Here is a 24,769-nt window from a genome sequence, read left to right as displayed (position 1 = left end):
GCCGCTGCAGCACCGCAGCCGGCGGGACCGCGGCCCTTCTCCCAGAGACCTCCCTGAGCCCCAAACGCACCAAGACCGACGTTCAGGGATTCTTTATTTAAAATAGCAGAGGGCGATCAACAGGGGTTTGGAAAAGAAGAAAAAGGCAAATGAAACAAGCTTTAAAAAAAACCTCAACCCAGGAAACATCACGCAGACCATTTTCAGAGGCAGGGTCTCCCTGGGGCCGCAGGGCACGTCCCGGGCCTCGGCTCCACGGACGGCACGGGGCTGGGCTGCTGCCGGATCCCCGCAGCCTCCTGGCAGCTGCTCCCAGCGCAGCGGGGAGCCGGAGCCAGGCGGGCCAACGTTCCAGGGGGGGATGGCACCAGCTGCGGTCCCCGGCCCAGGACCGCCTGCTGCAGCAGGCACAGGGGAAGAACACTCTTGAGACCACTGAACTCATAAGAAATAAGCAGAAGAACGAGGAGCGTCTCTGTTAAAGGTGCTGCAGCGAGTCCTGTCCGCACGGCGCACGCAGGGTGGCGTACGCAGCTGGACTGGGGCACCCGCTGGCACCGGAGGCTGGACTGGGCCGCTCTCCCTTCCCCCACACACTTGTTTTTCCCTGCTGATAGCAGCGAAGGGCCCTACTCTGCACACAGCCCAAAGCAGCAGCTGTGCACGACTCCAAATTCCCTTGAAAAACGATTATTTGAACAGAAAACTCTGATGAATCATACCCACTCTGCCGCAGCAGGACTGGCCGCACAGCCTGAGCTGCACGCAGCACAGCTCGGCGCTGTCGGCACGCGCAGCGCCATGCCAGCTCCAGCACAGCAATATCAGCCGAAAAGGTGGGGGACAGCGGAGAGGAAACGGCAGCAGCGGGATCCCAGGGGCAAGCCAGAGCCAGGTGACAGCACAGGCACGCACGCTGTCACGGCGGTTTGGCATTCACCGTCACACCCATCCGGCTGGGGGTTAGTTGGGAACGAGGCTGGGGAAGGCTGTTGTCCCCATGGCTGCCAGCCCAGGGGTGGGAGCTGCTGTGATCCAGTCCCAGTTGCTGGATGTCAGGCCTGGAGCAGGCCATGTGGGAGGTCACAGCCCGGAAAACTCACTTCCACAGCTCAGCAGTTGCAGATGATAAACGTGTGGATTTGTACTTGAGCACACGCAAACACATGCTTGTGCAGGGCAGGGCAAACATCTTAAAGGTCACTTTGTGGCAGAGATCCAGGGAGATTTGCCGGCCAAGACAAAGAGCTAGCGATTGGCAAGGTGAAGTTTGCAAACGGGGCATTAACCAACGGCTATAAACCGCGTAATGATGGCTGGGGAAGGTCACCGTTAGGGAAGAGACGCCATGGCACAACCACACCTTCCTGCAAGGCACTAACCTTCCCAGAAACACCGTAGGCAGGAAGACAGCCCAGGTCAGAGTCCCCTTCCCAGCCAACTGCAACGCAAAGAGAACCCCGGAGGTCTCTCCCTGCTCCGTGTAAAGTCAGCTGCTGCGAGCCCCTAGCAAAGGGCTGCCCACAGCTCAGAGGCCCAGTCTAGAACAGGTAAAAAGAAGTGTGCTACACAGGGAGGAGAGTCAGGCACCAGCACCCGAGGAGACTCTGCAACCAGCCTCCAGAAAGACTCGTTTAGTGTTAGATCTGGAGCAGCATGTTGCTCTCATCCAGAGCCCTGGAATGCTGTGAGAAATCGGCAGCACTCCTCAAACGAAAAACACCCTGAAATTAGAACCAGCAAAGTATTTTCCAAGGCCAGAGCAAGGCTGCGTTTGCTCAGCAAACCCCCGCCAGGATCTCTGCCTGCTCTGGGAGAAGTCACCAGCATCACACCGTAAAAGAAGAGTCTAACCAGAGCCAGGCAGGGCTGGGAACGTGCTGATGAAGGAGGGGTTGGTCGGCTCTGCCTGGCTAGTAGGTCAGAGCAAGGATGTAGCAGAGGCCATGGGGAAGGAGTCCCAGGGCCCCCTCCGCCCCCACACACAACTAGTGTGGGGCAGCAGTCCGCAGGGATGACGGGAGACCTTAATTCCGTAAGGCAGCCAACCTGGAAGGGAAAGTACAAGAAGAAAGGGACATGAGAGCAGCAGGAAACAGCCGTGAGTCAGAAAGACCCTTCGGCCAGCGAGCGCAGAGAAGATATTTGCCCAGAATCCGTCCTCCCATGGCAGAGATGCAAGAGATCCTGCCCTGGAGCGCACAGCCCCGACTGCCTGTGCTTGTCGGAGCAATCTCTCATCAACACAGCTGAGGTGCTGCAGAGCAAGTGTTCTCGGCTTCTCTTTTGGGTGCCTCACGACCACAGCCAACCCGGCCCCTCTCCCAGGGCCATTCCCACCTCCAAGGCCAGGGCTCCTGCAGCACACGGATGCTCGCTGCTGTCCCCAGATGGACCCCAATGGTGTCTGCGTGGGGAGCGGCGGAGAGGGACTGGGAAGAGGAAGCTCATGAGCTTCTCCTGGGGCAGTTCCAGAGAGACAGCCTGTTCCTGGAGCTGTTTGAAGGTCAGTGCCAAGCATTCCCAGAGCAGCAGCAGCTGCGCGAGGGTGAGCACAGAGCAGGGGGAGACCGTTCTGTGCCGAATTGACGAGCGCCCGCCACACAGTGCCAGAAGCCGCCTCCGCCTCCAGGCCCTGGTGGCCACAGCCCCAAATGGCCACCCTGCCTTCCTGCACCCTACCCAAGCACCATGGAGGCTGCCTGGTGAGCGCTGCAGGGTTCTGGCTTGCCTGAGCGTGCCAGAGTCCAGAGGGAGCTCAGCACCTGCTCATCCTCCTGCGATGCGCAAACCCATTCCCTTTTTGTCGGTGCAGGATCCCTGGGAAGAACTGAAGCTGCCTTGACACACAGCAAAGGATCTGGGAGAGAACAAACCTTCGTGAGAGCTGGTCTTCTTGGGTGCGGACTGAGCTCTCCCCCACAGCCGAAGCACCCTCAGGGAGCTGGTTGAGTTGGTCCATGATCTCCAGGCCATTCTCCTCTGCGATCTGGACGATGAGGCTGTCCACCTGCTCCTGCGGGGTGGTCAGCGTGGTAGCGGAGCTCATGGAGTCCTCCATGACCTGCAATGGAGACAGCCTGTCACGCCATGCCACCAGCAAAACCGCCTGGCCCAGCCCACGTCCAGCTTCTTCACCCAAAGAACAAGTTGCAGGCCCCTCATGAGCCATCAGCCCCCTTAACCCAAACGGTCTCCGTAGGTTCAAGCCTGACAGCAGGACTACAGTGAAAGACACAGCGCAAGGTCTAGTTCTGCCAGACACAGTCTGGGTAACCTCTAGCTATGACGCAGGGACAGTGACCCTGCCTCTTCCCTCCTTTCTGCCTAATTTGTCTCAAAAGCCTTCCTCATGAGGCAGCAGAGTCTAGTCCTGCCCAACGTCTCCCGTACACAGAGCAGAACCGCATGAACAACACAAGTGTTTTCCCGTACCTTGCCGTACTTTAGAGCCCCCAAGGGGAACACAGTGCTGCTCTGCAAGCCCGAGTCACAGCCGAGACCTAGCTCTCTCCTCGGAGGCAGCATGACACTGCGGTTCACAGATCCCGCATGAGCAAAGCCCTCCTCCCAAACCCGGCAGCTTCCAGCCCTCACGGACCTCTCTGAGGCCACCAACACTTACTGATGTATGAACATCCAAATTCTGAACCTGCTGCTCAAATTTGTCCATCACTGCGGACACCTTCTGCAGATCCATGGAGCTCAGAGCCTTGTCCAAGGCCTTGGTCACCTGAGCCATGTTTTTCGTCACCTGCAAGAAAAGATTGTTTTATGGATGCTCCTCAAAAGCAAGAAGTCATCACCACTGAAAGTAAAAACCCAGGCCCAGTGAGAGAGAAGTCAGCATTACTGATGCTCCCTCCAGTGCTACAAGACAGGACAAGCTCTGCCTGCTCACGAGCAGGCGCTGCCGTCAGCTCTCCAGTCAGTCCCATGGGAAGCTCAGCCTGGCTGCAGGTTTGTCGAACAGCCCACAGTTACTCTAGACACCCTCCTGGGTGTTTCAGAGGCTCTGAACTAAGTACAGGGCTTCATCAGACTCTTGTCCAGGGACAGAGAAGTCCGAGATGGTTAGAGGTAGGCAAGAAGAATGGAGAAAACAACGTTTGCTCTCTGCAGGGCACAGATCAGCCTCAGAGCCCCATGCCCAAGCAACGGAGGCTCTTACCCCCTTCATCGTCACAGCCGTCTGGACCTTGGAGGCCACCGCATCCACTCGGGAAGCCATGCGAAGCCAGTTGAGCCCCTCATTCTTCTTGCGGATCGCATTCTCTGCGTAGACACGAGCACACTCCACATTCTTCTGCTGAAGAGCCTGGAAGAGCAAAGAGCCACTGTTTGCACAAAGAATCCACTTCACATTTATAAACAAGCATTTCCACCTGACAGAAAAAAACAGGTCTGCGTGACCCGTATACTGAACACACCCTTGGAAAAGGATCGAATTCCTTTCAGCGACGTCAGTGATGCACGACATCCATCCCTGATAGAGTCAGCATACAAGGCAGGACTTAAAACATTTTGAAGTCAATCTGGCACGCATCAAGGACTGGAGAGGGAAGGCTGCCCATTCCCTCCAGTGCCTAACGGTAGACGCCCAGCAGGCAGAAGACGAGGCAGGATTTCCAGCTGCTCGCACAGCGACGAGGGCTGGCAGCACTGGCACGGCAGCGCGAGAGGCGAAAGGGCCTCACTTGGAGGACCAGGCCCAGCGGAACGCGCCAGCGGCTCTGCGCATAAGGCATCCTCTCACCCACCTTTTTGACTTTGGCTTGCTCAGCCTTGGAGTCTTTCTCGGCTTTCTTGGCAAGCTTCTCCAACTGCTTTGCTGTGAACTGGAGCAAAAGCGATGAGTTAGTGTGAGGACACAAAGGGGTCACCAGCAGCACAGATCCACAAGGTCCCAGGCTGCCCAGAGGCCTGGGGTCAGCAGAGCGTGCAGCAGCCGCTTCGGCGGGCTGGCACCTGTGCGCAGGCTCGCTGCTACGCTGACACGGCCCTGGCTGATTTGGAGGGGTGGGGTGGGGGCAGCAAGTTCTAAGGGAAGTGCTGGCTCCCTCCACCCGAGCAGTGTCACTGCCCTGACCCTCCGGCTGTGCAGGCTAGCGAAAGAGCTCGACATCTTGACCCCAAGGCCTGGATACTCCCAGAACACATGATAAACGAAGAGGTTCATGTTTTCCCACTTCCCAGAAAGCGATTAGCCAGGGAGCGCCCGACGGCAGAGAGCAGTGTGAGGCAGGAACTCGCTGAGCACCCGGGAACGCCCTTCCCAACCCAGCCTGCCTGGTCTGACCCAGCGCGATGGGAACCGCAGGATAAATCTAGCTAAACGGCTCCCTCTTCCCGCAGCCACTGGCATCGGCGAGGCTCCCACGACAGGGAAGAGAGCGAGCTGCAGCATCCCGGTGCTTTCTTGAAGGCAGATCTCTACAGGTCAGGATTTCCTTCTCTTCCTAGGAAGAGTGGCTTTTTTTTTTTTTTTTTTAAACACCCTGCACGTTCTTCCTCTCTGTCAACAAAGATCGGGGGAAAGAGTGATCTCCAGGCTCCTATTAACGTTAATGCAGTTACTGGCAGAAGGCTGATCCAGCCCCAGGGAGCTCACAGCGCTTTGCTGCTAACACCTTACCCGAGCACGGCCTATCCCGACGCCCTCGGAGCACAGAGGCAAGGCCCAGCCGTAACGGCAGCACTGCCGGAGGCCGCCGTGACTCGGGCGAGGGCCGCCTGCCCCTCTCCCCCGAGGGGCGAGGCCGGGGGTCTCCTCCTGCCCCCCACAAGGGGCTGGGCCGTGTCCCTTTAGTGGGAAAACTACCCGCAAGGGCAGCAGAGCCCTTGTCCGCGGCAGGCGCTGCTACGGGGCTGCTGCGAGAGAAACCCCGGTGTCCCGGGAGTGGCGGGCAGCCTTCTGCAGGGGGCGAAGAGCTGCCGGAGGGATCGCCGAGCCGGCCGCGCTCACCTTCAGCTGGAAGAGCGTGTCTGCAAGGGAAGGAGAGCACAGCCTCAGGACCGGGACCGGGACAGGCCCCGGCCCGGCCGGCCCGCCCGCCGCCCCCGCTAGGCCCCGCCGCAGAGCGGGAGGGGAGGGGAACGGGCCCGCCCGGGGCTGCCCCGCGCCCGCCGCCGCCCCCCAGAACCCGGGTGAAGCCCTCGCCGCCCCGCGGAGCCGCTCGCTCGCTCGCTCGCCCCCCGGCCCCGGCGCAGCCCCTCACCGTCCATCCTGCCTCGCTACCGCTTCCGGGCGACGCCGCCGCCGCTTCCGGAGTCGCGCGCCGACCTCTCGCGAGAGCGCGGCCGGCGCGCGGGTCACGTGAGGGGCGGGGCGGGGCGGGGCGCGGCCCGGACGCCGGGGTCTCCCACCGCCCGGGGCGGGGCCAGGGGGCGGGGCCCAAAAGAGGGGCGGGGCCAAAAGGAGGGGCGGGGCTAGGGGAGGGGACCGACCCCGCAGGGGGGCAGCGGGGGTGCGGGACGGGCCCGGAGGGGAGGGGGGGAACCGTCCCTGGGGGCAGGCTGGGCCGGGGCACCACGGAGGGACCGTCCCGGGCCTGGCCCTGCTCTGCCCCAGGCTGGGACGCTGGGGGGCCCTGGGCAGGGTGCGGGAGGGCCAGGGGGGCGTGCGGGGCGCCGTGGGGCTCGCGCCTTGAAACCCCTCGCCCTCCTCGGGTGCCGAGTCCCAGCCCCACGTCGCCAGCCCTGCCGCTGCCCGCCCCCGTCCCGAAGGCAGGTGGGGCACCGGGGACAGGGTGGTCACGACGAGTCACAAAGAGCTCCGAGGTGAGCTGGGGTGGCCCCGGCGCCCGCCGCGGCGCACCTATGGGGCACGCGTTCAGCAGGGGCACGCGCACAAAAGGTAACGACGGGCCTTTCCCCCGGGCAGCTCTGCGTGCCGGGGCGGAGCGGCCCGTGCTTAGGTGGGCCTGGAAACGGTGGCCGCGCCGGCCGGGTCGCCTCTGCGTTGGGCCCCACAGCCGCCACCGGGGACAGCGAGTTTTTGGTTAACACGTGTTTCCTGCTGGGTCTCGAAGCGCGGCCCGAGGGAGCCCGTTAGCGGTGGTTTGGCGAGTGCACGGCTGCTTCCCCAGCGCGGGCTGGGCTGCGGTATTTCCCTCCCCGCTTTGTGGGTGGCGATTTGGCCTGGCCTGTGCCGAGGGGGCTGTGTGCCCCCATCGGCACCTCCACATTGCTCATGAGGCAGCAGCCCTCAACCTAGATTTTCTTTTTTGAAAATGTTTCATCCAGCAGAAGGAAGTTTTATACCCAACCTGATCTCGTAGGCAGAGGGAGAGATCAAGGAACAACATATTACGGGTTTCTGCTGTGCAAAGAGTCTCAGTGTGATTCAATTGCTATAAAACCTTTTTCTCCTGCAATGTGATGGCTCCAGTCTTTTTTTCTAACTCTGCACACAGACATAAAAAAGAGAGAGAAGACAAATGGGGCACTTCCTACCGTGCTGTGCTCTCTTTCTGATCAGACAGCCAAGTTTTAATGAGCTTTTTTACACACAGCAAATACTTCTGGATATGCGTTTGAAATAGCTGTGGGGGAAGGCAGGTGGGAAGCGGCTCCCAACGACCGCAGGGTCGCAGAGCTCTGACCACAGCACTGACAACGGGAGCGTTTTAGCCAACCTTTCTCCTTTGCGTTCGAAATCCCCCCTGCAGCGGGCGGCCAGCGCAGCGCAGCCAGCGGCCGGGGCAAGGTGCACAGGCAGGCAGCTCCCGCAGGCGGCCACGACACCCGCGGCAGCGCCAGCAAACTCTCAGCAAAACAATCTGGTCTGTCGGCGGAGGGGCTCCACCAGAAAGGTAGGGGACAAAGAGCAGAGCCACCGGCTGCGCCTGGGAGGTGTTTGCCTGGCACTCGCTCACGGCCCTGCAGATAGTCCTCGTTAAGTGACTCCCGTTTTCCCTGGGGGGAGGCAAGCAAGAGGGAGCAAGCAGGGGCTGCCCCAGCTCGTGTGCAACCCAGGCCCAGGTAGCCGCTTGCCTGGCGTTCTTCAAGGCAGGGCTGAGATCCCGGAGGGGTCCCAAGGAACAACAAGTTCGGGTGTCTGGGTGTCACCTCGCTGTGGTGGTGGCTCTGTGCCCTGCTCTCACCGGGCTCCTGGTGGCTCACACTGCCACAGCTAGCTTTCCCTCTCCCCTCCCTTGGTTTTCTGAACTCTAGTTCAGGAAAATCCCTCTTCAGCCCTGCCTAGACCTGGTGCTTCTCCACCAGGTAGCTTGCTTTGTCAGTGCCTGTGTCCTGTACAATTCCCTCGTGCCTCAGTGCATTTCCTCCGGTGCTTTTCACTTCCGAGCAAACCAGCATGCAGGGGATCCCTCACACAAGGCTTTTTCCCTCTGTTCCTTTAGGGGAAAAAGCAACCAAGAAGAAAAAACCTCCCGTTCCAAAAATCGTTATCACGGGGCCCTTGGAAGACTCAGCCTCGCTGAAGTCGCTGAACGACCTCCCGGAGTCCCAAACCATCAGGGATGTAGTGGACTACGGGCCATACCACGAGCACAGGAAACCCAGCACGGTGGACGCCTACCACCCCCAGCTAGCGACGGCATGAGCGGCAGGCCGGGCCGGGCACCGCAGCCCCCGCCGCTAGCGAAACAGGAAACTAGTCACAGCGCAGCCTTTCTCGGTCTTGCTTTCCCTGGCCCTCCACGAGCACCGGGAACGCGGCAGGCCCGTGCTCCACTCGGAGGTGCTGGCACGGGCAGCAGCGCCCGGCCTGCCGATCCCGCGGGGCTGCGGCCGCGCAGAGCCCCGGGAGGCGGCAGGGGCAGGTGCCGGGAGCGGGCCGGTCTCGCCCGGGGCGGCGCGGGGCCCCGCGGCTCCTCTCCCGGTGCCCGCGGCGGGGAGGGCTCGTCGCCGGGCGCCGCCGCCGCCGCCGCAGGCCGCGCCTTGCCTAGCAACGGTTGCCAGGGGCCGCCATGGGGGGCGGGCCCTGCAGCGGCGGGCGGCACCGCGCATGCGCAGGGGCGGGCTCTGCGGCGGGGGAGCCGCACGGCGCATGCGCGAGGGCGGGCTCGGCGCTGTGTGGGCGGTGCGGCGCATGCGTGCGAGCGGGCCCTGCCGCCGGCCAATGACAGGGCGCATGCGCGAGGGGGCGGGCCCGGCAGTAAGGGGCGTCACGGCGCATGCGTGGGGGGCGGGCGGCATGGCGGAGGGGGCTGCTGCCGCCGCCGCTACCGCCGCTGAGGGGGAGCCGGAGCCGCTGCGGCTGCGGCGCCTGCGGGGAGAGGGCTTCTTCGAGGTGCCGGCCGGGGACCGGGTGAGTGGGGCTGCGGGGCGTCCCTGGGCTGTTGGGGGTCAGAGGAAGGGTGTCCCTGGGCCTTCGCGGTGGGGGGGGAGGTCTGAGGAGCCCTTGGGTGGGGGAGCCCTGAGATTTGGGGGGTTGCTGTGTTTTGGGGGGAGGCCGAGGGTGGGGGGTCTCAGGGGTTTTGGGTGGCCCTGGGCATTTGGAGGCTTTGAGGGGGTCCCTGGGCCTTTGCGGGGGGGGGGGCTTAGGGTCTGAGGGGGTCTGAGGAGGAGGAGGAGGAGGCGGTATTTTGGGGTGTAAGGCAGAGGAACGATCCATGGGCGTTTGGGGGTTTATGGGCTTTGGGGGGGAAGTGAGGAGGAGGAGGGGTCTCTTGGTTTTGGGGGATATCCGAGGGTGTCTGGGGAAGAGAGGTGTTCCCATGATAAAGACTGGAGATCTGGGGGCTTTTGGGGGGGGATCTGGTGGTCAGAAGAGGAGGGAGTCCTTGGGTCACTGGGTGTGAAAGGTGTCCCTAGATCCGGTGGGTGTCCTGTCTGGAGGCTTGGGTCGTCCCCAGTCTAAGGGTGCTGGCTGCCCCCGGCAGACTCGTGGGCCAAGGGATCCTGCCTCAGTCGTAGCCCAGGGCAGGAGGCTGGGGCTGTTGCAGAGCATGAGGTTCGCCCTTTGCCAAGGTGGTCTGGGAGTGGGTAGGGCGCTGGGCTCCACGGGTGAGCACAGACCAGACCCATGGGCGTGGGGCAGGCTGAGAGATGGTATGTGCTGGGGACGGGGACGTAGCTCCAGCAGTGGCTGGTGGGAACCAGTGGCAGGCTTGGCGTGCTGTCATGGAGCTGTGTACAGAAAGCATCAAAGGAGCCCGCACCGTCACCAGCCTCTGGTTAAGCTGAAGTGTCCACGGCCCTTCTGAAACACTGGTTTGCTCCACAAATACCAGAGCAGCACCACTCAGTACTGCCACTACTAAGCACCTGCCAGATGGTAGCTAGGGCCATGGTTTAACGCGTTGGCGTGCCAGCAAGGTTGGGTCTTAGCAGGAAGGTCATGAGAAACCTCTTAGTGTTGAGGGCTGCCTTGAAGATAGCTCTCGCCCTGGGGCAAAGCAGGTCTGTGATGCAGCTCTTTGGTTCCAGCTGGGAAGATGCCGGAGCGTGAAAGAGTTCGAGAAGCTAAATCGGATCGGGGAGGGCACCTATGGCATAGTGTGTAAGTGCTGCAGCGGCTGCGCTCTCTGGGCCCTGTCGGAGACGCGTGACCCGCGGCACAGAGGCAGCAGTGTGCCTCCCTGGGTGGAAGGGCTGCGCGCTGCAGGCTGCAGCCTGTCTGCCAGCATCCCGGGAGCGGGAGCATGCGGGGATGGGGCTGAGGTTGCTGTCAGCATGCCTGGGGCTGAGAGGTGGCTTGTCAGCGGGGGGGGGGGTTGCACTGGCTCACGATAAAGCCAGCGTTTGCCTTCTGGTGCTGAACGTGTGGCCTGTGGTGCTGTTCCAGACCGTGCCCGGGACACGCTGACAGATGAAACCGTGGCGCTGAAGAAGGTGCGGATGGACAACGAGAAAGATGGTAATGAAGGAGCCGGGGAGCCGCCGTTGGGCAGCACCAGCACTGGGGCGGCGGCGGGGGGCTCCTCATCGCGAACAGGAGCGTTTGTGGTCCTGCCGGAGGCGCTTGTGCAGCGTGGCTGTCGCTCTCTGCAGGAATGCCCATCAGCAGCCTGCGGGAGATCACCCTGCTGCTGCAGCTTCGGCACCCCAACATCGTGGAGCTGAAGGAGGTGGTTGTAGGGAACCACCTGGAGAGGTGAGAGCCCCCCCGTCGTCCTCCCATCATCTCCTGCCCTCTCTGTCTGTCAGAAGTGGTAGCTGTTCTCGCCCTGAGCCTCCTCGCAGGGCAAACCTGTGCTGTGAGATCAAGCTGGGACACTACTGCGGTGACAGGGCCAGCGGTGGCTTACCTGACTGTCTTGTCTCCTGCAGTATTTTCCTGGTGATGGGCTACTGTGAGCAGGACCTGGCCAGCCTCCTGGAGAACATGCAGACGCCCTTTTCAGAGACTCAGGTAAAGGTTGGGCCAGGCCGTTGGGAACACCAGCCGTGAGAGGGTGCTGTGACTCCAGCCAAAACGCACTGGCCACCAGCGGGGATTTCCCAGACCTCGTGATCCCCTGAAACCTTGTGTTCTTGCTTGGATGGGTTTTATCAGAGCTGGTCAAGCCCTCATTGAAGTAGGAATTCCTGGGCCACGCAGGGAGCTTGGACTTAGCTGGCTTTCACATAATATTTTCAGAGCCTTTCCAGGCCAGGTTTTGGGCTGGAGCAAGCAGGCAGGGAAGCAGAGCAGCAGGCTGGGGTGTGGGAGTGCCTCCAGGCAGCCAGCGAGCTATTGCTTGGAGGACACGAGGGACTGATGCAATGACAGAGAGACCCCGCAGACTGCAGAGGACTCTGGGGACCATGTGGCCTTTCACCTTAGGACACCAAAGTGGGTTTAACCTTTCAGGGGTTGATCTGGCTGGTGCTGCTAACACGAGGGCTTGCTGCTCCTGTCCTCTCTCCCCAGGTGAAGTGTATCATCTTGCAAGTTCTCAAGGGCCTGCAGTACCTTCATGAGAACTACATCATCCACAGGTAGGAGCAGAAGGACAGACATGGTGGGAAAGGGACCACAGGGGGTGGCAGGGAGAACAGATTGACTGGAGGGAGCCTGCCGAGCCTTCAGACTGCTGCGTGATTCTTCAGCTTCCACCCCTGTGTCCTTGGAGCAAGGAGCAGTGTGTGGAGTAGCTCTGGGCCAGGGGAGTGACACAAGTCAGTGCCTTTGACACACAGTGTGGGAGCCTTGGCAAAGCAGGGGTGTCAACAGATGATAAGATTCATTTTTCGTAGCAATCAGTGAGTTCTGGGGCTCTGTACCTCCCCGAGCGCCGAGGAACTGCAGGCGTGGGAGGAACCGCTCTGAAAGAGACGGTGCTGACCAGGCACTTTGTTTCCCGGCAGGGATCTGAAAGTGTCCAACCTGCTCATGACTGATAAAGGCTGCGTGAAGATAGGTGAGCCCGCGGCAGCTGCCTGTCGCTTCTGCTAGCTCAGCTCCTGCTGCGGATGCGGCTGCGGCTCTCCCTCCGCTCGGTGATGCAGGCAGAGCGCAGAGCTTGCCTCCCTCCTGACCTTGACTCTGCTTTTCTGTCGCAGCGGATTTTGGGCTGGCACGTACTTATGGGATGCCACCGAAGCCAATGACCCCTAAAGTTGTCACGCTCTGGTGAGTAGCTGCTAGTTGGTGCAGGGGGCTGAGCTGTGCTGGCTCAGGGTGACTTGGAGCGAGTCCTCGTAGTGCTCCGTGCTGTGGGACCTTCCCTCGCTCGGGCTCCAGCACGGTGCCCTTGAATTGGTGCTTTCCCCTGCACAGGTACCGAGCACCTGAGCTGCTGCTGGGGATGACGACCCAGACCACCAGCATTGACATGTGGTAAGGGGAGACTGTCAGGTGGTGACAGAGGACACGAGGCGGCCCAAGACTGGCCAGAAGGGTGCTTGGGGGATCAGCAGGAGCCAGGACCACAAACCTGCACCTCCACGGGGCATCGATGGAGGGATTGGCCCTGCTCCTGCTGACTCCTGCGTGTCATCTGCTCCCCAGGGCCGTGGGCTGCATCCTCGCTGAGCTCCTGGCCCACAAGCCGCTGCTGCCAGGCACCTCTGAGATTCACCAAATCGACCTGATTGTGCAGCTGCTGGGAACACCCAACGAAAACATCTGGCCGGTGAGAGCTGTCCCGCACTTGCTGGCTGCCCTGCCTGCCCTCCCCTGCCTCGGCCTCACCCGCTGTCTCCTTCAGGGCTTCTCCAAGCTGCCCCTGGTGAGCCAGTACACCCTGCGGAAGCAGCCCTACAACAACCTCAAGCACAAGTTCCCCTGGCTGTCAGAGGCCGGGCTGCGTCTGCTCAACTTCCTCTTCATGTACGATCCCAAGAAGCGGTAAGAGCCATCCTCAGCTCGGCGTGGGCAGGAGCTGGGGCAGGCAGGGGAGGAAACCTGCCCTCACCCGCTCCTGGGGTCACGTGCGTCACGGATGAGGAACGCGGGGACGGCCCTGTGGGGAAGTGAGTGCTGACTCCTGCTGCCCTCCAAGGACGGTGGGGACTGTTCCCAAAGCTGGGGGCAGGTGAGCCCCTGGGGGCAGGTGCTGGGGGTGGGGATGAGCCCGGTGCAGGGGCTGGCAGGGATGAGCGTGGGCCCCGGTGAGGACTGCGTACGTGGTGGTAGAGCCCAGCCCGCTGTGAGGGCTCGCTGCGGCTCCGCTGAGCTGCCTGGGGGTGACGGGAGGTGGCAGGAGCATTCGGGCTGGGAGCAGCGTCTGCCACAGCGCTCTTGTCCTCCACAGGGCGACGGCAAAAGACTGCCTGGAGAGCTCCTACTTCAAGGAGAAGCCCCTGCGTAAGTGCCTCCCCCGCCAGCTGGGGCTGCGGTGCTCTGGGCCTGGCTGACCCCCCTCTCCCCCCCGCAGCCTGCGAGCCGGAGCTCATGCCGACCTTCCCCCACCATCGCAACAAGCGAGCAGCCGCCACCACCAGCGCGGGCACGGAGAGCCAGGCGAAGCGCAGCAAGCCCTGAACCGCTGTCCCACGGGAGGGAGCGTCTGCTGCCCCGGGAAGCCGGCGGGAGCCAGCCCTGCCAGGAGGAGGCACGGCGAACTTGAGCGGGGACGGCCGTCGCCGGGGCTGGGCACAGGCTGCCTGCCCCGCTCTGCCGCCCGCCGGGGGTCTGCACCTGATGCTGCTCGGCACCCGGCTCTCCCCGGCGGAGTGGCACCGGTGCCGTGGGCTCCGTCGCCTCCCCGGCTGCGCTGCCCCAACCCCATCAGCCCCCTGAAGGGACGCGCTAGGGGAGCCTGTCCTAGCTGCCAACACTCCAGGTCCTGCGCTCCGCTCCTGCGTGGAGCTGCTTGTGATGGGAACAGCCACCGGCTGGACAGCTTGGCTGAATTGCCGGCCCCGCGATGGAGCGAAGAGGGCCAGACCGCAATGTGGGAGTGCTGCAGTCGGCCTCCCTCCGCTTAGTGTCGGCTTCCTTGTGCTGCTCCAGATCTGAAGAGGCTGCAGCCCGGGGCGGCGCTGGGAGCTGCAGGCGGATTGCAGCCCTGAGCCTTCCTCCTCCCTGGGGCTGGCAGCGGCAGTGCTGCCTGCCCGGGCTGGGAGAAAGGAGAGCTGGGGCCCTGGGCCTCCCTCGGGTGTGGTAGCGAGATGCGAGGGTGCTGCCTGAGGGCGGGCAGGAGGGAGGGAGGCCTCAGCCTGCGCTCGCTGTGCTGCAGTGAGCCAGCTGTGCGCGTGGGGCAACCCCCACCTTGCATTCAATAAACGCATCTGCAAACAGCGCGGGTGAGGAATGAACTGCTCATCCCCTGGGACCAACCTCCCACCGGGGCCCAGCCGCAGCTTTCGGGCCGGAAGGAAGCTGTGCCCTTACCTGACATCCTGCCTCACAGCTGGGCCCGGAGGAGCCGTGCCTCTGCGCTGCCCTCGCCTGTGCCACCCACCCACCTGCCCAGCCCTGCGCTGCGAAGCAGGGACAAGGACAGCCGCAGGCGCTGCCCCCTTGAAACAGCTTTTAGCTGAGCCTGGCCCTGCTGTTGTGGGAGGAGAGCGCTGCTCTTGCAGGGTAACGGGGCCGTGCCTGCTTCCCTTTCCCATCCTGTCGTCCTTTGGCTCCAAGTGAGCTGCTGCTTCCTCCCTGCAGCTGTAAGGGTAGGAGCGCTCCGGCCGCTGCTCAGTACAGAGCTGCCTGTGGCGCCGGCGGGGCCTGACACCCGCTACGAGGTGGGGGCAAAGCCCTGCCAGGCTCCAGAGGGGTGGTGGCATCAGCCTTGTCCCAGCTGCAGCGTGTCCCAGTGGCCCCCTGGCCCCTGCTGACACCAGCGCAGCTGGTTCCTCCCCGCTCCCTCCCCAGCAGGATGAGACCACCATGCCGTGGGCAGCCGCGTTTTACTGAGATGCACTGAGCCGTTTACAGCGGGGAGAGACCAGTCCTGGCGCTGCGGAGCCCGTGACCCGCTGCCCGAGGCGGGGGGGATGTGCTGCCCGGCCTCAGTGCAGGCCCCGCTACCCCGATCATTCGGAGGGAGCGCTGGGGCGAGAGCTTCAGCCTCCTCATCCTCAGGCCCAGCAGCGGCTGCCTGGAGACCCGTGAGCCGCCCAGATCCCCTTCCGGCTGCACAGGAAATCCAGCGCAGCCAGCAGCAGTTCCCCTTAAAGCCGGGCCCGCGGGGGCTGCCCGCCGGCTAGGGCCGGGCGCCAGAGCCGTCGGCCAGCAGCATGTCCACCTCTGTCCTCTGCAGCCAGAGGCGCTGCTGCTTCTCGCTGCGCAGCTCCTGGCCGCGGTGGTGGGTCCGGCAGGCCTGCACGGCCGCGCAGGCGCCGGCGTGCAGCTGCTGGCAGGTGGTGCAGCAGTAGGAAGGCAACGCGCCGCGGCGCAGGCACGAGTGCAGCTGGTAGCAGGGCAGCTCCGGCGCCTCCCCCCTGCTCGCAGGCCGCAGGGCGGTGGGGGGCAAATCCCCGGGCATGCCACTCGCCAGGGGCTGCTGCGGCTCCCCCGGCGCAGCCCCGCTGCCTGGGCCCAGCACGGGGTGGTTTGCTGCCCGGCTCAGGGTGGGGGCAGGAGGGCAGCAGCGGGAGCTCACCTGGGGGCTGCCACTCCCCGTGGTCATGGCATTGTGGGAGCCGCCGGCCGCACCGAGCTCCTGCTCCAGGAAGAGGAGAGAGGTGTCTGGATTGGCGTTGCCCTCGGCAGGGAGCAGCTCCTGCCCCAGCTCACCATGTCCCGCGAGGTCCCAGCCCCTCCTGGGCACGTCCTGAGCACCCCGCGGCCCAGCTGGCTCCCTCCACAGCCTGGCGCGCTGCTTCCGCGGGCTGGATCCAGGCAGCGGCGAGGGGGCTGCGTCCTGCCGGCCTCCCCTGGGGCCGGCATCCTCGGGGCCCGCCGGCGGCTCCCGGTACAGATCCACGCAGTCACCGCAGCCGACCCCGGCATTGCGCTGCAGCGCCAGTCGCCGCAGCGCCTCCACGCAGGCCTCTGCGCCGCCAGCGAGCCGCCGTGCCTCCAGCAGGTCTTGGGCGCACACCCGGCACGGCCGCAGCCGCAGCACCGCCTCCGCCAGGATCTTGCACTCCAGCCGGCAGGCGAAGAAGCCGCAGGCGGCAGCGACGAGCTCAGGCCCCGGGGGCGGCCGGGAGATGGTGAGATGGTGCTCGTCCCTCCTCACGTAGCCCAGCCGGGCGAAGCTCCGCGCGAGCTCAGCCTCGGGGAGCGCCGCTCGCAGCCAGTGCACGTACGCCCCCGAGAAGGTCTGCGAGGAGGGGGGGGGGGGCATGGCTGCAGCGCCCGCCCCGTGTTGCGCCCTGCATGCCTCCGCCCTCCCGGCTCCCTGCACCCCGACTCCCCCCCTTAATGCAGCCACCCATGAGCCGCAAACACGGGCAGTTCGGCTGGCCCCAGCCCCGATTCCCCAGGCACGGCCAAGCTCCCCACCTTGATGGTGCCGAACTCCTTGCGCCAGGGGAAGAGGTAGAGGTTGACGGCCGCCAGCTCCAGCACCTCGAAGGCAGCGGCCAGGCCCCGGAGCGCCTGGCCTAGGTCGCTGCGGCCCCGCAGGCCGCTGGCCAGGAGGGCCCCGGCATCGTCCTGCAGGGCCCGGAGCAGCGCTGGGTCGTCCCGCAGGCGCTGGCGGAGCGTCTCCCCGAAGGAGGCGTCGGAGCAGGTCCCGGCGCGGCCCCTCCGGAAGTCCCGCTCCAGGCAGCGCCGGTACTCCTGCCGCAACGCCGCGCCGGAGCACATCCTGGGGGAGGCAGCGGAGCGGCCTCAGCCCCACCGGCCTCCTCCGGCCTCACCGCGGCAGCCAGCGCTGCCTGGCACCCTGTGTGCTGGCACCCTGCAGCCTGCACCCAGGTCTTGTGCGTAGCATCCTGCATCTAAGCCCAGCACCCCGCTCCCACCGGTGGCCTTGACACCCTGTGCCCAGGCCTGGCACCCTGCTCCTGCCCGCAGCCTCAGCACCCCGAACCCCAGCTCTACATATGCCACGGCCTTTGCACCCTGCACCCAGCACCCTGCAAAGGGCTCAGCACCCCGCGCCCCGCTCCTGGGCCTGCACCCTGCATCTCTGCGCCCCCCCCGCCCCGGGTACCGCCGCACTCAGCGCTCAGCCCCACACCGCCGCCCCTCCCCGGCACCCCGCACCCGGCCGCGGCCCCCGCTCCCCGGTGCCGGCCGCGGGGACCCGGGGGGAACCCCGGCGGGGGCGTGGCGCGGGAATCCCCACCATCAGGAGGCGTGGCCTAGGGACCCCCCGCAGCAGAGGGCGTGGCCTAAGGACCCCCCTCACCTGCCGGCGCGGCTCCCCGCGGTGCTGCAGCGGCGCCTCTTCCGCTTCTCCCGCGCCCCGCCCCCTTCGGGCGGTGACGTGTGCGGGGCGATCCCCAATGCCACGCCCCCTGATGGGCGGGGCCAGGCCCGGCGCACCGCCCCCTCCCCCGCGCCGACAGCGCCCCCGCGCGGACGGGAGGAGCAGCTGCGGCACCGGCACCGGCGAGCTGACCCGGGGCAACCGGGAGCAGGCAACCACCGGGCCCCAGGGAGCGCCGGGGCAGCGTGGCCAGGGTCCCACCCCCTCCGCGGCTGGGGTCCCCACCCCCGTCCCGGAGTGCCCCCATCCCGGCAGCCCCCGTGGCTGGCACCGGCGCCCCCCGCCCTGGTCCCGGGGCAGCCCGTGCCCCCCGTCCCCAGCGCGCTGCAGCGGAGGCCGCGGGCAGGCACCTTTATTCGTTGCTGCCCGCCGCTGCCGCCGCGGGACCCCCGGGGGCTCAGCCCCGCGGCCCCTCCGGTGCTGCGCCGCGGCCGCCGGGCACCGGGGGAAGGCTGCCGGCCGAGGGCCCCGGCGGCTCCCCCCATCCCGGCAGTTCCAGTCTCTCCGTGCTGTCGCAGGCAGCGCCGGGGCCGTGCTGCCCCACGGGGCCCCCCGGCACCGTCCGGGGCACGGCCACACGCGGGGACGCGGCCCCAGGGCCGGGCACCGCTCCCGGCCGGCAGCTCCCGTAGTGGTGCCAGCGGTCAGGGGCGCCGGGAGCCGAGCGGCACCAGCCCCGCCGTCCGCCCGGCCCCGCGGCACCGTCAGCGCAGCGACTCCACGTAGGACAGGGCGCTCTGCAGCGAGGTCAGGCAGTACCCCTCCTCGCCGATGAGGTACCTGCGGCACAGGGGCGCGCCGGCGTCACTGGCAGCCCTGGCTCCCGGCCGGCCGCCGCGGGGTCCCGGCGGCACCTACCCCTCGTGGATGAACTCCTCCATGGCCGCGCACTCGGACACCAGCTGGGGCAGCCCGCTCCGCAGCACCACGTAGGACAGGATGGGCAGCAGGTCGTCCGCACCGCTGCCGGCGACGGCAACCGTGAGCCCCGGGCCGCGTGGGAACCGCCGTCCTCACCGCGCCCCGGGGCACAGGCCAGGGACGCCGGGTGCATCCCGCGTGCCCCCGTGCCGGGGCAGCCCCCAGGGGCAGCACGCAGGCTGGGGCTGCAGCGCGGTGTGCCGGGAGGGCAGGGAGCCTTGTGGCTCAGCCCAGAGAAGAGCAAAGCCCGTTCCCGCAGCCCCTGCGGCGCCTGCGCCTCTGCTAAATCCGAGCAATAGCTCTAAGCGCCGGCGTGGCCTGAGCAACCCCGGCACAGACCCCTCTGCATCTGCAGCCGGTGCACAGGAGCCGCCAGCGTGGTGCCCGGGGGGGGCAAGAGCCCCCCGCTGCTCTGCTGGGCACGGCCCTGGCTCCGTGCCGTGGGGCCGGGAGTCCCCGCACGTCCCCACGTACTCACATGGCGGCGGCGGGGGGCCGGCTGTCGCGGGCGCCGCAGTACTCCTCCGCGCACTCGCAGATGACGCGCAGGGCTCGCACTGTGGGCACAGCGGCGCCGTGAGCGCCGGCCCCGCCGCCGGCCCCGCGCGCCGGCCCCCGCACCCCCGCGGCCCCGCACCGATGCACTCCAGCTTCCTCTGGGGACACGTCTCCAGCGGGATGAGGCGCAGGTCCTCGACGGCGGCGCCGTACGCGGGGCCCCCGGGCGCCGGGGGGAAGAGGCGGGGGGACAGGCCCAGCTCGGCGGGGCCGGCGTCGCGGTGCCGCTCCATGCTGCGGGCCAGGGCCGCCTCGCGGGGCCGGTGCACGCTCCTGCGGCAGGCGAGGCGGGCGGCTGCGGCGGGCAGGGGGGCTGCGGCGGGCAGCACCACCCCGGCCCGGCCCGGCCCGCGGTACCTGTACAGCGCCAGCAGCGGGGCCCACAGCGGGGGGAAGAAGGCCTCCTCGAGGCAGGCCCGGCTCTGCTCCTTGCGGGGCGCCGCGCCGAGCCCCTCGAAGGCCAGCAGGGCCAGCGCCAGCAGCCTGTCTGCGAAGGGCCGAGTTACGCAGCAGCTCAGCCGCGGCTGCGCGCGGGCCGGACCCGCCTGCCCTGCCCTGCCCTGCCCTGCCTGCCCTGCCCCGCCTGCCCCACGGCCCTGCCCCAGCCGCCCCGGGTCCCTGCCCCAGCTCAACCCACATCCCTGTCCCAGCCCGACCCGCGTCTCTGCCCCATGTCCCTTTCCCTATCCCTGCCCTGCATCCCTGCATCCCTGCCCCAACCCCACATCCCTGCCCCAACTACTCCATGTCCCTGCCCCATGTCCCTGCCCCAGCCACCCCAGCTCGCCCCAGGTCCCTGCCCCACGTCCCTGCCCCGCATCCCTGCATCCCTGCCCCAACCCCACATCCCTGCCCCAACTACTCCATGTCCCTGCCCCATGTCCCTGCCCCGGCCACCCCAGCTCGCCCCAGGTCCCTGCCCCACATCCCAGCCCTGCATCCCTGCATCCTTGCTCCAACCCCACATCCCTGCCCCAACTACTCCACGTCCCTGCCCCACGTCCCCGCCCCGGCCACCCCAGCTCGCCCCATGTTCCTGCCCCACGTCCCTGCCCCAGCCACCCCAGCTCGCCCCATGTTCCTGCCCCACGTCCCTGCCCCAGCCCACCCCACGTTCCCGCACTCTGGCACAGCCCGCAGCAGCCCCCCCCTCTGCCCCACACCCCTGGGCGACAGAGGCACCACGTCCAGGGCTGCAGCCCGGCCCCTGCCTCATCCCGGCCAAGACGGGGCAGTGGCCGTGGGGTGCGCCTGGACCCCCCCCCCCCCCGTGGGAGGGCAGAGCCCTGCCCAGGCACCCAGACCCCCGTCCCCAGCACCCCGTCCCTGCGGCCACGGCTCACCGATGGCGTTGTGGATGTCCCGCACGACGCCCTTCAGCTGCTCCTGCAGCGACGCCTTCGGCGGGGGGCCGGCCGGGGGCTCCCCCGCGGGCCAGCCCTCGGGCGACGCCAGGAACCGCTCCAGGTCCTCAAAGGAGCTCTCCCGGGGGGGCGCCCCCGGCGGGGGCCCGGCCGGCCCCGGGGAGCCGCCCTCGAGCCCGCGGCCGTCGGCGAGGGGCGAGCCGGACAGGCTGTGCCGCAGGCCGGCCGCGCCGTGCTCCGGCACCGAGAACATGCAGTGCAGGCTGCGGGAGGCTCGGAGCCGCCGGCCCCCCGGCTCCGGCGGCAGCGGGGCCCCAGCGTCCAGCGAGAGGAAGGAGAGGCCCGTGGGGGGGGAGGCGGCGGCGGCGGCGGCGCCCTGGCTGACGGCTGGGTAGAGCTGGCTGTACACGGCGCACTGCAGCTTCCGCAGGAGCTGGGCGACGGGGTGCTCGGGGAAGCTGCGGGCGAGGGAAGGGGCTGGTCGCGGAGGCGAGGGGCACCAAGGGGCATCCGCAAGCAGCCGCGGCCCCCTCCCTCCCTCCCTCCCTCCTTCCCTCCCAGGCCAGGCGCTACCTGAGGAGGCAGGAGAAGAGCCCTGCCACCACGGAGAGATCCGCCGGGCTGCTCTTCAGCTTGGCCTTCCACTGCCGCGGCCAGTCCTGGGGACAGCGTCCGCGGGAGGGTGAGACGGGACCCTGCGGGGGGGGGGGTGGCACCGCGTCCTGCCCCACCGGAGCGACGGCAGGTATCCTGCACCCAGGACAAGGCATCCTGCCCCCAGAACCCAGGGGTGGCAGGTATCCTGCCCCCAGGACAAGGCATGGTGCCCCCGGCAGTGCACAGGGACGGCAGGCACCCCATCCCCAGGGAAAGGCACCCCGGGCCCGCGGCGCTGGAGGCAGCGGTGCCCGGCGCGCACTCACGTGGTCCTGCTCGTACTCGAGGACGGCGGCGTAGAGGGCTCTCTGCTCCTGCTCCTCGGGGGTGAGGGCCACGCTGCCGGAGAACCTCCTGCCCGGAGAGCAGCGGCCGTGGGCAGGGGGGCAGCTGCTGGGCGCCCCCAGCCGCGGCCCGGCCGGGAGCCGCAGCCCCAGGCGCCGAGCTCGCTGCCCCCATGGCCGGTCCCACGCGGGGCACCGGGGCCGGAGGGACGCAGGGAGGGACCGGCGGGAGGATGCGCCGGGGCGTGCTGAGCCCTCGGGGCTGGTCGCACAGGGGGGCAGCACCACCAACGCCCGCTCTGGGGACAGGGACGTGGCCCGCGAGGGGGCACCGGGCCAGGGAGGTCCCTGCGCCCGCGGGGCCACCGCCGCGACGCCCGGCCCCGCTCACCTGTTGGCAGCTTCCTGCAGCCGCAGCCTCCGCTCCTCCATTTTCCGCTGCAGCTGGGCCGCGGCAGAGTCAAGGCTCCGGAGCTGCCCGGGCGCCGCGGCATGGGGGTCCCCGGCAGGCTGCCACCGCCGCAAGCGTGGCGGGAGCCCCCGCGGGACCCCGCACCAGCTCGGGGAGAGCTGGGCAAGAGCCGTCCAGCCTGCTCTTCCAGCACAGCCGCCACTCCCGTCGGGCAGGAGCCAGGATCTGCCCTTCTCCCACCCCCTTCCCCCCCAGTCAGCCCCTAACAGGACGGGGTTTGCACCCCGAAAGCGTGCTTTGGATCAGCGCAGCCCGGCGACAAGGCGCAGGCGCCTGCAGCAGCGCGTGCGGCTACGAAGTCCGGGCTGCGCGCAGCTCCGGAGGTGCCGGGGCTGCCTCGACACTCCCTTTGGAGCAGGGGCGCAGCAGAGCCACGGGGCCCGTGCTCGGAGCTCTTCGAACGGGAAGGATACGGTCTCCTCCCGGGCCTTGGCTATCACCAGGTTCTCCATCATCTGCCGCTGGAGGGACAGCGTCTGCGGAGCAGAGCGCGTGCTGGTGACGCCTGCCGAAAACCCGCGGCCACCCGGGAACGTGCAGACAGGCCCGGAGCATGGGGGGCTCCCCGGCGCCTCGCGGGACCCTCCCGCCCCAGCCCGGGGTCCATCACACCCGGATGCTCCCACCCTGCCGCTGCGGGAGCCCTTTCCTTTCCCAGGGCCAGAGCTGTCCCCGCAGGGCCGGGGCTCCCCGGGGCGGTTTGGGCCCTGCAACACCTGACGCGACTCCGGCTGAGCCCCTGGGGAGGGACCGGGGGGGGTCGGGAGCTGCCCAGCTCCGTCCCCAGCCCGCGCAGAGCCCCGGGCCGCGGCGCTGCCCGGCAGGGCTGCCCCCTCGCCGCTCCCCACTTGCCAGCGAGGTCTTCTGCAGGGCCTGGCGGGGGTTCAGCCGCGCCACCCGGGCCTCGTAGGCGGCCTTCAGCTTCTGGTTCTGCAGCGACGCCTCCTCCAGCGGCGTCAGCTCCCTGCCGGCGACGAGCCCTGAGCGCCGGCCCGGGGCGCCCGGGAGGGACGCGGGCAGCGCAGCGCAGCACGCAGGTGCCACGGGGCCCCTCGGCACCCAGCACAGGCGCTGAGCTCCCTGCCCAGGACCGGACGCCGTGCCTCCGCGCCCGACCCCTCCGCGTCGCCGCCCTGCCGACGGGCCACATACTTCCTGGCGCTCTGAGCTTCGGCGATCTGCAGCTTCTGGAAGATCTCCGGCGGCAGGAAAGGAGAGAGCTTGCCCCCCTCGTCGGAGAAGACCCTGCGGTGGCGGGAGATGGGCGCGGGGCCCGCGCTCCTCTCCGGCACGGCCGGTTTGGCCTTGGCTTTCCCTGGGGAGGGGAGGACGGGTGAGCAGGCAGGAGCCCTGCTCGCCGCGCCGTGCCGTGCCACACCACGCCGTGCCAGCCCGGGGACGGCGTCGCTCACCGAGCGCGGCTGCGATGGACTTCACTCTCTCCAGGCACTGCTCCGCCAGCTTCAGCATCTTCGGCGTGTCGGGCGCGACGCCCTCGCTGCCGTCTGCGCAGAGGACGCCGCGTGGGTGCCCGGGGCCGTCCGGGAGCGGCGCAGCCCCGCGGCCCTCAGCACCGCTCCGCGCGCCCGCCCCACGGCTCGGCGGCGGTGGGTGGGGGGTGGGGGGGGGTCAGGGCTTCGCCCCGGCCCCCCGGGCTCCGACAGGGCCGCCCGCACCTTTGCCAGCCGCCGCATCCTCCTGCAGGGCCTGGGCGATGAAGCTGATGCTCCGCAGATATTCCGCGTAGGCCTCCTGCCGGGAGAGCGCGGCTGAGCCGCAGCCCCTCGCCGCCCCCCCCCGCCCCGTCGCCCTGCCCGGGGGGCGCCGGGGACCCCCTGCAGCCCGGCCCCACAGCCGCCCCATTTCCAGGTGGTGGGGGCGAAGGGAACAACCCCCCCCCCCCCCAGGGCTTGGGGGCCGCAGGGGGTCCATGGGGGGGGATGAAGCGGGACACAGCATCATGGGGGGGCACGAGGGGGTGCCCAGGCTGTGCACGGAGATGTGGGGGGGGCGTCCCAAAGAGGGGGGTGAGGGGTGCCCCGCGGCAAAAAAGGGGGCATCGGGGGGGTCCTGGAGGGGATAGGGGCCCCGGGCAGGGCTTGGGGGGGGCCTGGAGGGGGCGGGGAGACCCTAGGACATGGGGGGGACATGGGGAGGCCTGGAGGGGGCAGGGGGACCCCCAGGGCATGGGGGGGGAGGCGGGGGGGCCTGGAGGGAGTGAGACCCCCCCTCCAGGGCATGGGGAGGACACGGGGAGGCCTGGAGGGGGCAGGGGGACCCCCAGGGCATAGGGGGGGACACGGGGGGTCCCGGAGGGGGTGAGGCCCCCCCCAGGGCATGAGCCGGGGGGTCCCGGAGGCGCCGGGCCCGGGCAGGTCTCGGGGCCCCCCGGCGCGGCGCGGCGCGGCGCGGCGCTCACCCGCGAGCGGCCGCCGCTGTCCAGCTCCAGGGCGCCGTTCGCCAGCTTCATGGCGGCCTGCAGGGCGCGGCCCGGCCCGTCCCCGCCGCCGCCGCCGCCGCCCGCCGCCGCCGCGGCCATGGCGGCCGGGCCCGGAACGCTGCGCGCGGGCCGCGGCGCCGGGGGGGCCGGGCCGGGAGGGCACCGCGGCGGCCGCCCGGAGCGCTGAGGCCGCCGGACCGCGCCGCCGCCGCCGCCGCGCCACGTGCCGCCGCGCGCCCCCCTCCCCCCCCCCACCCGGCCCCAACCGGAACCGGAACCGGAGCCGGAGCCGGCGGCGGCGGCAGCGGCGGCAGCGGCGCGGCGGGGACCGCCGCCCCCCGCCGGCTCGCGGC

The 24,769-nt window shown here is 67.9% G+C and overlaps 4 protein-coding genes across 5 annotated transcripts; 1 reads left to right on the top strand and 3 right to left on the bottom strand.

Moving 5' to 3' along the window:
* Positions 1-77: 77 nt before the first annotated feature.
* Positions 78-6,271, bottom strand: CHMP1A (charged multivesicular body protein 1A). The gene is made up of 7 exons (XM_067302343.1): positions 6,219-6,271; positions 5,966-5,985; positions 4,761-4,838; positions 4,172-4,318; positions 3,626-3,754; positions 2,877-3,064; positions 78-2,049 (listed from the first exon to the last, which is right to left on the bottom strand). Exons 1-7 carry the CDS (start codon positions 6,223-6,225, stop codon positions 2,028-2,030), a joined length of 591 nt encoding a protein of 196 aa, XP_067158444.1. The 5' UTR covers positions 6,226-6,271; the 3' UTR covers positions 78-2,027.
* A 2,883-nt stretch (positions 6,272-9,154) lies between these two features.
* Positions 9,155-14,635, top strand: CDK10 (cyclin dependent kinase 10). 2 transcript variants are annotated; one of them, XM_067302341.1, is made up of 13 exons: positions 9,155-9,274; positions 10,396-10,468; positions 10,754-10,825; positions 10,960-11,062; positions 11,239-11,320; positions 11,822-11,889; positions 12,259-12,311; positions 12,454-12,523; positions 12,671-12,730; positions 12,902-13,025; positions 13,101-13,240; positions 13,647-13,699; positions 13,770-14,635. In XM_067302341.1, exons 1-13 carry the CDS (start codon positions 9,161-9,163, stop codon positions 13,874-13,876), a joined length of 1,119 nt encoding a protein of 372 aa, XP_067158442.1. In that variant the 5' UTR covers positions 9,155-9,160; the 3' UTR covers positions 13,877-14,635. The 2 variants fall into 2 exon arrangements, with proteins under 2 accessions (XP_067158442.1, XP_067158443.1); XM_067302342.1 differs by lacking the exon at positions 10,396-10,468 and having other exon boundaries at positions 9,223-9,274.
* Positions 14,636-15,226: 591 nt separating this feature from the next.
* Positions 15,227-17,713, bottom strand: SPATA2L (spermatogenesis associated 2 like). Its single transcript, XM_067302856.1, has 3 exons — positions 17,640-17,713; positions 16,787-17,093; positions 15,227-16,604 (listed from the first exon to the last, which is right to left on the bottom strand). Exons 2-3 carry the CDS (start codon positions 17,090-17,092, stop codon positions 15,540-15,542), a joined length of 1,371 nt encoding a protein of 456 aa, XP_067158957.1. The 5' UTR covers position 17,093; positions 17,640-17,713; the 3' UTR covers positions 15,227-15,539.
* Positions 17,714-18,075: 362 nt separating this feature from the next.
* On the bottom strand, positions 18,076-24,515 carry VPS9D1 (VPS9 domain containing 1). The gene is made up of 15 exons (XM_067302828.1): positions 24,396-24,515; positions 23,653-23,728; positions 23,389-23,481; positions 23,129-23,291; positions 22,829-22,940; positions 22,390-22,452; positions 21,896-21,948; positions 21,487-21,574; positions 21,137-21,222; positions 20,543-21,021; positions 19,557-19,686; positions 19,279-19,472; positions 19,120-19,198; positions 18,579-18,683; positions 18,076-18,500 (listed from the first exon to the last, which is right to left on the bottom strand). Exons 1-15 carry the CDS (start codon positions 24,513-24,515, stop codon positions 18,425-18,427), a joined length of 1,917 nt encoding a protein of 638 aa, XP_067158929.1. The 3' UTR covers positions 18,076-18,424.
* Between the last annotated feature and the right edge of the window lie 254 nt (positions 24,516-24,769).

Source organism: Apteryx mantelli, chromosome 10 (genome assembly GCF_036417845.1).
Source record: "Apteryx mantelli isolate bAptMan1 chromosome 10, bAptMan1.hap1, whole genome shotgun sequence".
Lineage (NCBI taxonomy): Eukaryota > Metazoa > Chordata > Aves > Apterygiformes > Apterygidae > Apteryx > Apteryx mantelli.
This window is presented reverse-complemented; position numbering and strand designations above follow the sequence as displayed.